This window comes from Carcharodon carcharias, chromosome 5 (genome assembly GCF_017639515.1).
Source record: "Carcharodon carcharias isolate sCarCar2 chromosome 5, sCarCar2.pri, whole genome shotgun sequence".
NCBI lineage: Eukaryota > Metazoa > Chordata > Chondrichthyes > Lamniformes > Lamnidae > Carcharodon > Carcharodon carcharias.
In genome coordinates this window covers 30775316-30790380 of record NC_054471.1, presented here as the reverse complement: position 1 = coordinate 30790380, position 15065 = coordinate 30775316, and the positions used below count along the sequence as shown (strand labels likewise).

At 45.0% G+C, this 15065-nt stretch overlaps 1 protein-coding gene across 1 annotated transcript in view; it reads left to right on the top strand.

The window, feature by feature from the left end:
* gnmt (glycine N-methyltransferase) overlaps positions 1–15065 on the top strand; it is a 79051-nt gene that overhangs the window by 49035 nt on the left and 14951 nt on the right. Inside the window, exons 2-4 of the mRNA XM_041187262.1 lie at positions 2516–2643; positions 13458–13571; positions 14179–14321. Of these exons, the coding sequence (XP_041043196.1) occupies positions 2516–2643; positions 13458–13571; positions 14179–14321 (385 nt within the window). The remainder of the gene's footprint in view (positions 1–2515; positions 2644–13457; positions 13572–14178; positions 14322–15065) is intronic.

Here is a 15065-nt window from a genome sequence, read left to right as displayed (position 1 = left end):
CCATTCATGGTTAACAAAGGTGGTCAAGGAGAATATCCAATCAAAAACTAAGGCATACAAAGTGGCAAAAACTAGTGATAGGCCAGAAGATTGGGAATTTTTTAGGAACCAGCAACGGATGACTAAAAAGCTAATAAAGAGGGAAAATATTGATTATGAAAGTAAATTGGTAAGAAATATAAAAACAATCAGCAAGAGCTATAGGTATATAAAAAAGAGAGTAGCTAAAGTGAGCATGGGACCCGTGGAGGATGCAACTGGAGAACAAGGAACAGGGAAATGGCACATAATTTAAACCAATATTTTGCATCGGTCTTCACATTGGATGACACTATAAACATTCCAAAGATATCAGATAAGCAAGGAGCTAATGGGAGGAAAGATCTTATAACAGTCTCTACCATGAGTGACAAAGTATTTGACAAACTAATGGGACTAAAGGCAGACAAGTCACCAGGACCGGATGGCCTGCTTCCAAGGGTTTTAAAGGAAGTGGCTGCAGAGATAGTGGAGGCATTAGTCGAAATATTCCAGAACTCACTGGATTCTGGGAGGGCCCCAGTGGATTGGAAAACTGCTAATCTGAGGCCCCTGTTCAAGAAGGGAGGGAGATGAAAAGCAGGAAACTATAGGTCAGTCAGCCTAACATCTATCGTTGGGAAAATGCTAGAGTCCATTGTTAAGGAAGAAATAGCAGGACATTTAGAAAAGCTTAACCCAATCAAACAGAGTCAACATGTTTTTGTGAAAGGGAAATCATGTTTGACAAATTTGCTAGAGTTCTTTGAGGATATAACAAGCTGAGTTGATAAAGGGGAACCGGTAGATACAGTGTATTTGGATTTCCAGAAGGCGTTCGATAAGGTGCCACATAAAAGGTTATTGCGCAAGATAGGAGCTCATGGTATTGGGGGTAATGTATTAGGATGGATTGAAAATTAGTTAACACACAGAAGACAAGAGAGTCAGGATTAATAGGTCTTTTTCAGGTTGGAAAAACGTAACTAGTGGAGTGCCACAAGGATCAGTCCTCAATTATTTACTATCTATATTAATGACTTGGAGAAGGGGGCAGAGTGTAATGTCCCCAATTTGCTGATGATACAAAAATAGATGAGAGGGCATGTTGTGATGAGGACATAAGGAATCTGCAAAGGGATATGGTGGGCAGGTGCAGAAAATCCTGCTGGTTGAGTGAATGGGCAAAAACTTGGCAGATCGAGTTTAATATAGGAAAGTGTGAGGTCATGCACTTTGGTAGGAAAAACCAAAAGGTAGACTATTATTTAAATGGAGACTCCAAAAAAGTACAGCACTGGGGACCTGGGTGTTCTTGTGCATGAAACACAAAAAGTTAGTATGCAGGTGCAGCAAGTGATTAAGAAGGCAAATGGAATTTTGGCCTGTATTGCTAAGGGGTTGGAGTTTCAAAATAGGGAAGTCTTGTTACAACTGTACAGGGTGTTGGTGAGGCTGCACCTGGAGTACTGTGAGCAGATCCCCGTAATTAAGAAAGGATATAGTGGCATTGGAGGCAATTCAAAATAGGTTCACTAGGCTAATTCCTGGGATGAAGGGGCTGACTTATCAAGAATGGCTAAACAGGTTAGGCCTTTATTCATTAGAGTTTAGAAGAATGAGGGATTGAGGGATCTTCTTGAAACGTACAAGATTCTGAGGGGGCTCAACAGGGTAGATGTTGAGAAGATGCGCTAGTGGGAGAATCTCGAACTAGGGGACGTTGTTACAGAATAAGGGGACATTCATTTAAAACTGAGATGCAAAAGCATTTCTTCTTTCAGAGGGTAGTGAATGTCTGGAATTCTCGACCCCAGAGAGCTGTGAAGGCTAGATCACTGAAAGTATTTAAAGAGGAGGTAGATAGATTTTTGAAATATTGGGGAGTTGAGGGCTTTGAGGAGCTGGCACGAAAGAGGAGTTGAGGCCTGGGGCAGATCAACCATGATCTTATTGAATGGCAGGGCAGGCTTGAGGGGCCGAATGGCCTATTCCAGCTCCTATTTCTTATGTTCTTATATATTTTTGTATTGTAATGCACCTGTCACTTATCTGCCCTCACATCTAACCTCCTCATATAAGCCATTGCATTCTTACATACAATTTACTAGTCCCGAAATTGCAATTAGCTGATGATGTCCAGTTAATTTCATGAAGAGAAATGTAATCATTATTTCACTGTTGATTTTAGAATCTTGCTTTATGCCACCTTTCCCTAAGTTACAACGCATGACTACGCTTGTAAGCTACTCCAGGGCATCCTGAGGTTGTTTATGCTGCTATATAAATGCACATTCTTCCTATTTGCTGTGATGAGGTGACTGCAGGCTTCTTCTGTGTGGATAAATGAGCTTGGGTGCAAAAGGGCCTTTCTCATCCACAGCCACCCTGCAAATACCGTGTCGGTCCTTGTCAGGGGTGATGTTGTTCCGTTCGAAGCTCTTTTGTTGCAGCTGGCCAGCCCTGCTCTAATAGCACTGTCTGCTTTCCTCGACAGAGTGGATTCCATAATGTTGGTGGAAGAAGGCTTCACCGTGGTGAGTGCAGATGCCAGTGACAAAATGCTGAAATATGCGTTGAAAGAAAGATGGAACCGACGGAAAGAAGAAGCATTTGATAAATGGGGTAAATATCAGGTCACAAGAGAAAACAGTATTGTTGGAGCTGTACTCATCCAGGCAAGTGGGGAATATTCCATCACACTCCTGACTTGTGCCTTGTAGATGGTGGACAGGCTTTGGGGAGTCGGGAGGTGAGTTATTGATCACACGATTCCTAGCCTCTGACCTGCTCTTTTAGCCACAATATTTAAATGGCTAGCCCAGTTCAGTTTCTGGTCAATGGTAACCTCCAGGATGTTGATAGTGGGGGATTCAGTGATGGCAATGCCATTGAACACCAAGGGGCGATGGTTGGATTCTCTCTCGTTGTAGATGGTCATTGCCTGACACTCGTGTGGCGGGAATGTTACTTGCCACTTGTCAGCCCAAGCCTGGATATTGTCCAGGTCTTGTTGCATTTGGACATGGACTGCATCAGTATCTGAAGGTTCGCGAATGCTGCTGAACATTGAGCAATCATCAGCGAATATCCCCACTTCTGACCTTATGATGGAAGGAAGGTCATTGATGAAGCAGCTGAAGATGGTTGGGCCGAGGAGACTACCCTGAGGAACCCCTGCAGTGATGTCCTGGAGCTGAGATGACTGACATCCAATAATCACAACCACCTTGCTTTGTGCTGGGTATGACTCCAACCAGCGGAGAGTTTTCCTCCGATTCCCATTGACTCCATTTTGCTAGGGTTCCTTGATGCCACACTCAGTCAAATGCTGCCTTGATGTCAAGGGCAGTCGCTTTCACCTTATTTCTGGAGTTCAGCTCATTTGTCCATGTTTGAACCAAGGCTGTAATGAGGTCAGGAGCTGAGCGAAAACCAAACTGGCATCAGTGAGCAGGTTATTGCTAAGCAAATGCCACTTGATAGCACAGTTGATAATCTCTTCCATTACTTTACTGATGATCGAGAGTAAACTGATGGGGCGGTAATTGCTTGGGTTGGATTTGTCCTGCTTTTTGTGTACAGGACATACCCGGGCAATTTTCCACATAGCTGGGTAGATGTCAGTGTTGTAGCTATACTGGAACAGCTTGGCTAGGGCGCACGGTAAGTTCTGGAGCACACGTCTTGAGTACTAATGCCGGAATATTGTCAGGGCCCATAGCCTTTGCAGTATCCAATGCCTTCAGCCGTTTCTTGATATCATGTGGAGTGAATCAAATTGGCTGAAGACTGGCATCTTTGATGCTGGGGACCTCTGGAGGAGGCAGAAATGGATCACCCACTTGGCACTTCTGGCTGAAGATTGTAGCAAATGCTTCGGCCTTTTCCACTGATGTGCTGGGCTCCTCCCTCATTGAGGATGAGGATATTTGTGGAGCCTCCTCCTCCAGTGAGCTGTTTAGTTGTCTGCCACCATTCACGACTGGATGTGGCAGGACTGCAGAGCTTAGATCTGATCCGTTGTGAGATTGCTTAGCCCTGTCTATCACTTGCTGCTTATGCTGTTTGGCATGCAACTAGTCTGTGTTATAGCTTCACCAAGTTGACACCTCATTTTTACGAATGCCTGGGTCTGCTGCTCGCATACCCTCCTGCACCCTCCATTGAACCAGGGTTGTAGGCTGGGCCATGAGGCCTCTGTTCGAGTATAGTTCTGCTGCTACGTCCATAGCGCCTCATGGATTTCCAGCCTTGAATTGCTTTTTCTGTTCAAAATCTTTCCCATTTTAGCACAGTGGTAGTGCCACACAACATGATGGAGAGTCTCTGAAGCACTGAGGTGCCAACTTGGTGAAGCTATAACACAGGCTAGTTGCGTGCCAAACAGCATAAGCAGCAAGTGATAGACAGGGCTAAGCAATCTCACAACCAACAGATCAGATCTAAGCTCTGCAGTCCTGCCACATCCAGTCATGAAGGGCGTAGAATGAACTCTGGGTGGGGGACTTCAATGTCCATCACCAAGAGTGGCTCGGTAGCACCAATACTGACCAAGTTGGCCGAGCCCGAAATGACATAGCTGCTGGACTAGGTCTGCGGCAGATGTTGAGGGAACCAACAAGATGGAAAAAAATACTTGACCTCATCCTCGCCAACCTGCCTGCCACAGATGCATCTGTCCATGGCAGTATCGGTAGGAGTGACCATCGCACAGTCGTGGAGACGGAGTCCTGCCTTCACATTGAGGATACCCTCCATCGTGTTGTGTGGCACTACTACCATGCTAAATGGGTTAGATTTTGAACAGATCTAGCAGCTTAAGACTGGGCATCCATGAGGCATTGTGGGCCATCAGCAGCAGCAGAACTGTACTCGAACACAATCTGTAATCTCATCGCCTGGCATATTCCCCACTCCACCATTACCACCAAGCCAAGGATCAACTCTGGTTCAATGAAGAGTGCAGGAGGGCATGCCAGGAGCAGCACCAGGCATACCTAAAAATGAGGTGTCACCCTGGTGAAGCTATAACACAGGACTACATCCGTGATAAACAGCATAAGCAGCAAGTGATAGACAGAACTAAGCAATCCCACAACCAACAGATCTAAGCTCTGCAATCCTGCTACATCCATTCGTGAATGGTGATGGACAATTAAACAACTCACTGTGGGAGGAGGTTCCACAAATATCCCCATCCTCAATGATGTGGGAGCCTAGCACATCAATGCAAAATATAAGGCTGAAGCATTTGCTACAATCTTCAGCCAGAAGTGCTAAGTGAATGATACATCTCTGCCTCCTCCAGAGGCCCCGAGCATCACAGATGCCAGTCTTCAGCTAATTCAATCCACTCCACATCGTATCAAGAAACTGCTGAAGGCACTGGATACTGCAAAGGCTGTGGGCCCTGACAATATTCCAGCAATAGCACTGAAGACTTGTGCTCCAGAATTTGCCACGTCCCTAGCAAGCTGTTCCAGTACAGCTACAAAACTGACATCTACCTGACTATGTGGAAAAGTGTGGAAAACCCAGCCAATTATCATCCCATCAGTCTACCCTCAATCATCAGTAAAGTAATGGAAGGGGTCATCAATAGTTCTATCAAGCAATACTTGCTTAGCAATAACCTGTTCACTGATGCTCAGTTTGGGTTCCACCAGGGCCACTCAGCTCCTGACCTCATTACAGCCTTGGTTCAAACATGCACAAAAAAGCTGAACTCCCAAGGTGGGGTGAGAGCGACTGCCCTTGACATCAAGTCCTCATTTGACAGATTGTGGCATCAAGGAGCCCTAGCAAAACTGGAGTCAATGGGAATCATGGGGGGAAATTCCCCACTGATTGGAGCCATACCTAACACAAAGAAAGATGGTTGTGGCTGTTGGAGGTCAGTTATCTCAGCGCCAGAATAACACTGCAGGAGTTCCTCAGGGTAAGACCTTGGCCCAACTATCTTCAGCTGCTTTATCAATGACCCTCCTTCCATTATAAGGTCAAAGGAAGGGATGTTTGCTGATGATTGTACGATGTTCAGCACCATCCGTGACTCCTCAGATACTGAAGCAGTACATGTCCAAATGCAGCAAGACCTGGACAATATCCAGGCTTGGGCTGACAAGTGGCAAGCAATATTCACACTATGCAAGTGCTAGGCAATAGCCATCTCCAGCAAGAGAGATTCTTACCATTGCCCTTGACATTCAATAGCATTACCATCACTGAATTCCCTACTAGCAACACCCTGGTGGTTATCATTGACTAGAAACTGAATTGGACAAGTCATATAAATACTGTGGCTACAAGAGCAGTTCAGAGGCTAGGGATTATGTAATGAGTAACTCACCTCCTGACTCCCCAAAGCCTGTCCACCATCTACAAGATACATGCCAGGAGTGAGATGGAATACTCCCCACTTGTCTGGATGAGTACAGCTCCAACAACACTCAAGAAGACACCATCCAGGACAAAGCAGCCCGCATGTTGACACCACTTCCACAAACATTTACTCCCTCCACCACCAACGCACAGAGGCAGTAGTGTGTACCATCTACAAGATGCACTGCAGAAACACACTAAGGATCCTTCAGCAGCACCTTCCAAACCCACCACCGCTACCATCTAGATGGACAAGAACAGCAGTTAGATGGGAACACCACCACCTGGAAACTCCCCTCCAAGTCACTCACCATCCTGATTTGGAAATGTATCGCTGTTCCTTCACAGTTGCTGGATCAAAATCCTGCAACTCCCTCTCTAACAGCACTATGGGTGTACCTACACCACATGGACTGTAGCAGGTCGAGAAGGCAGCTCACCACCACCTTCTCAAGGGGAACTAGGGATGGGCAATAAATGTTGGTGTAGCCAGTGAAGTCCACATTCTGTGAATGAATAAAAAAAAGTGTCAATTCCCCTGACTATACTGTCCCCCTACTGCACTACATTCCTTTTTTATCCCCCTACTTGGATGGCTACCTTTAGTATGGTACCATGATCAGTCAACTCATTCATCCTGCAGCCCCCGGTCTCATTCAAACAAGCTGAGGGAGGTTCAGGCCGATTGGGTCCCCTTCCCTGCCTCACTTGCAGTCACACCCCCCCAGCCCTGACCACTAACACAACCAGAAGCCTCTATTCTAAGGTATGTGACCACTTCCTAGTTCAAAGTGTCCAGGTAACTTTCCCCCTCCCTGATGTGTTGCAGTGCTTGCAGCTCGGCCTCCAGCTCAATGACTCTGAGCCAAAGCGTCTTGAGCCGCAAACACTTACTGCAGGTATGCTTGTCCTGGATATCACTGGTATCCAGGAGCTCCCACATGCTGCAGGCATGATACATCGCCTAACCTCCCATCCTTAATGTGTTTTAATTAACTGCTTATTTAATTCAATAATTTATTTTCCCTTTCTATGTATTTTAATAATCATACCACCATCTCCTGTACTATTTTAAGCCTTAGGAATAGAATAGACACTAACCACTTAACACATACTCACCAAGCAGCAAGCTTTTTCCCCTGTAATAGAGTAAGTGAAAAAGTTAGAAAAAGCAATGGAGCACATCCTTCCCCTCTTCACATAACTCGCTCACACACCCAACTCTCAGCACTCTGTTCAAAGTCACGCTGAGACCTTTAACAGGTGTCGATCTGAGCCCTTGCTGTTTTAACCGGTCCCAATCTGAACTCTCACTGTTTCAACTGGTCCCGATCTGAACTCTCTCTGTTCTAAGCGGTCCCGATTTGAACTCTCACAGTTTTAACCGGTCCCGATCTGAACTCTCTCTGTTTTAACCGGTCCTGATCTAAACTCTCTCTGTTTTAACTGGTCCCGATCTGAACTCTCTCTGTTTTAACTGGTCCCAATCTGAACTATCTCTGGTTTAACCGGTCCCGATCTGAGCTCTCTCTGTTTTAGCTGGTCCCGATCTGAACTCTTGCTGTTTTAACCGGTCCTGATCTGAACTCTCTGTTTTAATCGGTCCCGATCCGAACTCTTGCAGTTTTAACCGGTCCTGTTCTGAATTCTCTCTGGTTTAAACAGTCCCAATCTGAACTCTCCCTGTTTTAACTGGTCCCGATCTGCACTCTTTCTGTTTTAACCGGACCCGATCTGAACTCTCTCTGTTTTAACTGGTCCCAATCTGAACTCTCTCTGTTTTATTTGGTCCCAATCTGAACTCTCGCTGTTTTAACTGGTCCCGATCTGAAGTCTCCCTGTTTTATTTGGTCCCGATCTGAACTCTCTCTGTTTTAACCGGTCCTGTTCTGAACTCTCTCTGGTTTAAACGGTCCCAATCTGAACTCTCCCTGTTTTAACTGGTCCCGATCTGAACTCTCTCTGTTTTATTTGGTCCCGATCTGAACTCTCGCTGTTTTAACTGGTCTTGATCTGAACTCTCTCTGTTTTATTTGGGCCTGATCTGAACTCTCTCTGTTTTAACCAGACCCAATCTGAACTCTCTCTGTTTTAACCGGTCCCGATCTGAACTCTCTCTGTTTTAACCGGTCCTGTTCTGAACTCTCTCTGGTTTCAACGGTCCCAATCTGAACTCTCCCTGTTTTAACTGGTCCTGATCTGAACTCTCTCTGTTTTATTTGGTCCCGATCTGAACTCTCGCTGTTTTAACTGGTCCCGATCTGAACTCTCTGTTTTAACTGGTCCCAATCTGAACCTTCGCTGTTTTAACTGGTCCCGATCTGAACTCTCTCAGTTTTATTTGGTCCTGATCTGAACTCTCTCTGTTTTAACCGGACCCGATCTGAACTCTCGCTGTTTTATTTGGTCCTGATCTGAACTCTCTCTTTTAAACCGTCCCGATCTGAACCTTCGCTGTTTTAACTGGTCCCGATCTGAACTCTCGCTGTTTTAACCAGACCCGATCTGAACTCTCTCTGTTTTAACCGGTCCCGATCTGAACTCTCGCTGTTTTAACCGGTCCCAGTCTGAACTCTCGCTGTTTTAACCGGTCCCGATCTGAAGTCTCTCTGTTTTAACTGGTCCCGATCTGAACTCTCTCTGTTTTAACCGGTCCCGATCTGAACTCTCGCTGTTTTAACCGGTCCCGATCTGAGGTCTCTCTGTTTTAACTGGTCCCGATCTGAACTCTCTCTGTTTTAACCAGTCCTGATCTGAACTCTCTCTGTTTTAACCAGATCCGATCTGAGCTCTCTCTGTTTTAACTGGACCCGATCTGAACCTTCGCTGTTTTAACTGGTCCCGATCTGAACTCTCTCTGTTTTAAACGGACCCGATCTGAACTCTCTCTGTTTTAACTGGTCCTGATCTGAACCTTCGCTGTTTTAACTGGTCCCGATCTGAACTCTCTCTGTTTTAACCAGACCCGATCTGAACTCTCTCTGTTTTAACCGGTCCCGATCTGAACTCTCTGTTTTAACCGGTCCTGATCTGAACCTTTGCTGTTTTAACTGGTCCTGATCTGAACTCTCTCTATTTTAACCAGTCCCGATCTGAACTCTCTGTTTTAACTGGCCCTGATCTGAACTCTCTCTTTTAACCGGTCCCGATCTGAAGTCTCTCTGTTTTATTTGGTCTCGATCTGAACTCTGTCTGGTTTAACTGGACCCATCCTGAACTCTCGCTGTATTAACCAGTCCCACTCTGAAATCTCATTGTTTTACCTTCGTGGGGTTCAGATGGTTTATATGTAGAGTGATGGATACATGGGAGTGATCACAGACAGGAATCGAGGAAATGCCCTGACTTTAGCCATTGATGCTGGCAGCCAACATGTATTCATCCTAAATGGCCTCTCTTGGTTTGTAATTTTCTCTGATCTATTATTCCCCCAGTAGGAATAATCGCAATCCAGTTTGATTTTTCAGACTCTGATGGCCACGCACATCCATGCAGATGTATATCAGAAGTCACTAACTAGCAGTCAGGAATGTGAATTCTTTCAGATACTAACAATGCTGATTTCAGCATTTAACCCTGGTGTCCTCACGGAAATTAGTGACCTCAGCACAGACTCAACCTTGTGGCTGGGATCATTCTGCAGAGAAGGAGGCCATTCAGCCCACTCAGTCTGCTCCAGCTTTTCGAAAGGCAATTCGGTTAGTCCCCCTCTCATAGTCTTTCCCCATGTTCCTGAATTTTTTTCTATTTCAAGTATTTATCCTTTCCCTTTTGAAAACAACTATTGAATCTGTTCCTACTATTCCATCAAGCAGTTGTTGGTTAAAAAAAGGTTTTTCTCATTGTCACCTTGGGCTCTTTTGCCAATCAGCTTAAATCTGTGCCTAATGGTTATTGACACTCCAGGCACTGGGAACAGTTTTTCCTTGTACGTTGCGCATGGTTTAGCCACTGCTGGCCACCCATCTTCTCTTTCTGGTCCCCATATGAGTTTATATTGTTAACGGTTCTCACCGAAGGTAGTGTCGCTCCCTCCTTTAAATCTACCATCATCGCCCCTCAAAAAAAAAACCTGTTGACCCCACTGACCTTGCAATAGACCATCTCATTTCCAACCTGCATTTCCTTTACTTAGATCTTGAATGTGTTGTTGCCTCTGTTACGGACATGGGCGGGGGATTAATTTAAGCGGCACTAAATTCTCCTATCACCACCTGCCCATAAACCAAAAGGTGTTTCTCATTTGTTTCCCTCTTTATAAGTGATGGTGTATTTCCCAACCCCTCACTTTTGATGTGATCCAATTTTCTATTAATAATCCCGCAGCATACTTGAGGTAGGATGAACTCAAAGGGTTTGTTTATTTGCACACACTCCAAATGCAGGAAGGAGGTTTGCAACGTCACCCCCTTGCACTCATACATTAAAAGAAGGATAGGGAGAAGAATTATTTACAGCACAAAGACCACAGAGAAAATAAATATTGTTTCGTGTGGGTTCTATAGTCCAATGTGGTGTTCCTTCACAGAGGTCAGTGGGTTGAAAACCAGTGCTGTGTAATTCACTTTTCTGGTGGTGCTGATTTCACAAAATGAGGTAAACATGCAGAGATGAATCAGTCTTGTAGGTGATGGTACAGAATTTTCAGTAGAGGCAGTGTAGATGGGGCCAGGTGTTCCACCTGCGCAGAGCTCCTTGTCTGTGAGATTGCTAGTCAGATGATAAAGAGCAGACTGAACTGTTCAACTCAGCAAGGCAATATTAACTTGTTCAACAAACCAGAGGCCCATGCCACATGGCCTTCACCTCTCCACCTGTCCTCCAAAAATGATGTGTATTCATCGTTTGGAACACGGCTGGGTTTCGAAGATGACTAAATGCCTCAGCCATTACAAATTGAAAGAAATGTTGTGGGATCTTCTGACTTAGCAGACCATCAGTGCCTTTCTGTCAGTCTGGGTTATTAAATGTAGATGGCCTTTGTATAGCTCACTTTGAAGTTGGGTTGTGCGATGCACAGGTGGTCTTTAGTGGCCCCTCAGAGATAAGGAGGTGTGAGTTTTATTCAGAGGTCATGGATAGAAATAAGTTCAGCCATTTTAAGGATCTTATTCAGTTTTAAAACTTACGAAATAGCAATGAGGATATCTATGTATGTTTATAAAAATATACAGGATGAAGCCTTAGTGCCCTCATGCCCCCCAAATCCGTGCCCATCTTTGTTGGAACTCAATGATTGAATCCCTCCAATCAAGTTTTCGCTCCTGTCATGGTACAAAATTATATCCTCTGTGACTGTGACAAAGATAAGTTATCCCTCCTCATCCTGCTCGACCTATCTGCAGCCTTGGATACAGTTGACGACACAATTTTCCTCCAACACCCCTTCACTATCATCTGGTTGGGTGGGACTGCACTTGCCTGGTTCCATTTTATCCATCTAATCATAGTCAGAGTATCACTTAAATAGCATCTCTTCCTGCTCCCCCACCATTACCTCTGGTGCTCCCCAAGGACCTATCCTTGGCTCCCCCCTCTATTTCTCACCTACATTCTGCCCTTGCTGACAGCATCCAAAAACAAAATGTTAGCTTTGACATGTCCGCTGACGACACACAGCTCTACCTCATCACCACCTTGCTCAACTCTTCCACTGTTTCTAAACTATCAGACAGCTTATCTGCTATCCAGTACAGGATGAGCAGAACCTCCCTCCAATTAATCACCAGGACGACTGAAACCATTGTCTTCGGTCCCCATTACAAACTCTTTTCCCTAGCTACCGACTCCATCCTCTCTGTGGCAAAGGTTTGAGGCTGAACCAGACGCATCGTAACCTTGGTGTCATATTTGAGTCCGATAATAGAGCCTGACTATGTATCCACTTCATCACTAAGACCACTTTTTTCCACCTCCGTAGCATCAGCTGACTTTGCCTGGCCTCAGCTCATCTGTTGCTGAAGCCCTGTCCTTGTTTGCTCCGGATTAGAGTATTCCAGCGCACCCCTGGCTGGCCTTCTGCATTCTACCCTCCATGTATTTGAGATCATGTAAAACACCGCTCCCCATGCTCTTACACTCAGCAGGTCCCATTCACTGATTAGGTTGGAAAAGATGGAGCAAAAGAGATTGAGGGGAGCAAAAACAAAAAAAAAATGCTGGGAAAACTCAGCAGGTCTGACAGCACCAGTGGCGGGACAGACAGAGTTAATGTTTCGAGTCCGCATGACTCTTCTTCAGACTCGCTGTCCACGAGGGTGGTAAACGTGCAGATAATGAATGATTTCAAAAGGAAATTGGATGGATACTTGAGGGAAATAAACTCTCAGGGCTGTGGGGTTAGAGCATGGGAATGGGAATGACCGGATTCCTTCAGAGCGAGCTGGCACAGGCTTAATGGGCCTCTGAAGAAGAGTCATATGGACTCGAAGCGTTAACTCTGTCTTTCTCTTCACACATGCTGTCAGACCTGCTGAGTTTCTCCAGCGTTTTTTGTTTTTGCTTCACATTTCCAGCATCCGCAGTATTTTGCTTTTATCTTAGAGATTGATGGGAGATTTGAAAGAAGTGTCCAAGAATATGTCAGGCTTAAGTGAGATAGACAAAGACAAGCTGTTCCCTTTAGCTGATAGTGACCCAGATTTAAGGTTTTGGGCAAGAGATATGTGGTGTTGAGGGGAACATGAGGAAGAACTTATTTATGCAGTGTGTGATAATGACCGGAAACTCGCTGTCCACAAGGGCAGTAGAAGTGCAGACAATGAATGATTTCAAAAAGAAATTGGATGGATACTCAAGGGAAAAAAACTCTCAGGGGTTAGAGCATGGGAATGGGAATGATTGGATTCCTTTACAGAAAGCTGGCTCAGACTTAATGGACCGAATAGTCTCTTTCTGTGGCTTTATGACTCCATGACTCTTTAAATGCTTGAATGAATTGGCAAGCCTAACACAAAGCGCCCTTTTCAAGTGTGCGCTGGTGTGATTTAGCTCAAATAACTATCATTCGTTGATTCTGTCATTGTAGCCGTAAACGACCTCACTTTGCTTTGTAGTGATCGAAGAAGCTAACTGGTTGACGTTGCCTCGTGACATTCAGAAGCCGGGTGATGGATTTGATGCTGTCCTTTGTTTAGGAAATTCGTTTGCACATTTACCAGACCTCAGAGGTAAAGTTTTATCCAACCTCTTATTCTTTTGTGAGCAAAGAAAACGGTGACAAAGATCCTCATGTGAGGCCAGCAAGGAAATTTAAAGCTTGTGGAATTGGAGGGCTGGGGGCTGGTTGCAAGGGGGCTTCTGGGGAGAGATCAGAGAGATCGATGGAGAGTCAGGTAGAACCAGGGAGGATGTGTCAGTGGTCAGGGGGATGTCAAGAGAGATCGTGGAGGGGAGGAGGTACAGTTTCGAGATCAGCTTGTTAAGCCTGGGGAAACATGCTCCTCCTGCCACACAAGCTGTGCTGCAAAAGCACTTAGGACCTGCTCCTTCTCCACTCCTTTTACTTGTCAAGGCCTGGGAATTTCTGGCGACTGTGAGTGAAAATAGAAACACTGTTAAAATGGAGACTGCTGCTGCTTTGAAAGGTTTCATCCTGCCTCTTGGGATCAGATTGGTTCTCACCTGCGATAAAACCGGAAATGAATGGGTTTCAGAGTGGGTTGGGTTCTCGTTTTAGATTTTTAATGCATTGACTTCCCATCTGGGGTTAAAATTATCCCCTTTGTAAACCATGAATGGCCAGTTGGAATTGTCTTGAGTTTTGCCCCACTTCAGGCGACCAGAGTGACCAGAAGCTGGCACTGAGGAACATTGCCAGCATGGTGAAACCAGGCGGGATTTTAATCATTGACCACCGGAACTATGATGCTATCTTGGAAACTGGCCAAGCGCCGAGAGGCAAAAATATTTACTACAAGGTAATTCACCTCAATAGAACTGGAGCCGTCTGAGGGTGCTCTGCATTTGCTTTAAGTGTTTTGTATATAAGGACGTCCAAATAATGCTAAATATATTTAATATAACTACATACCCCCTGTTCTGTATCCTCTCCAATCCCTGGAAACCTTGTTTCTATTTAACTGAGCCATCCCTTCCTAATTTTAAACACCCCACTCAGATCACCCCTCAATCTCCTCAGTATTAGTAAAAGCATTCCCAATTTTCAAGCCTTTCTTTGTGTTTTTATCTCCACTTCCCAGGCAGCAACCTCGTGAATCTGAGCTGTATCCTTTCTATTGCATCAGCATCCTTCATGTAGGATAGCCATTTCATCTCAAGTTTGAAGAAATATTCCTTAACTCCTAATTCTTTATGACCCCCTTCTAACCAACCTTTGATCCAATTTACTACTCTTCCCCCGAAAACCATACCCACTAATCTCCTGCAGTGGTTTTCCTGTAAGTACCTTATCAAAAGCTTTCTGAACATCGATGTACACAACATTTTCCCCATTCACCATATCTGTCATCTCCTCAAAGAACCATCACTATGTGCCATTTTTCTTTCTGAAATCTGTGTTGCATTAGACTGTGATTAATTATTTTTTCTTCACCTAGATAGTAATTTTATCTTTAGTTAATGATGCCTTAACACAGGCAATAGATGAACAGGCCTGAGTTCACTGTCACCCTTTTTCACAGTGAGTAAAGCACTGGGACTTC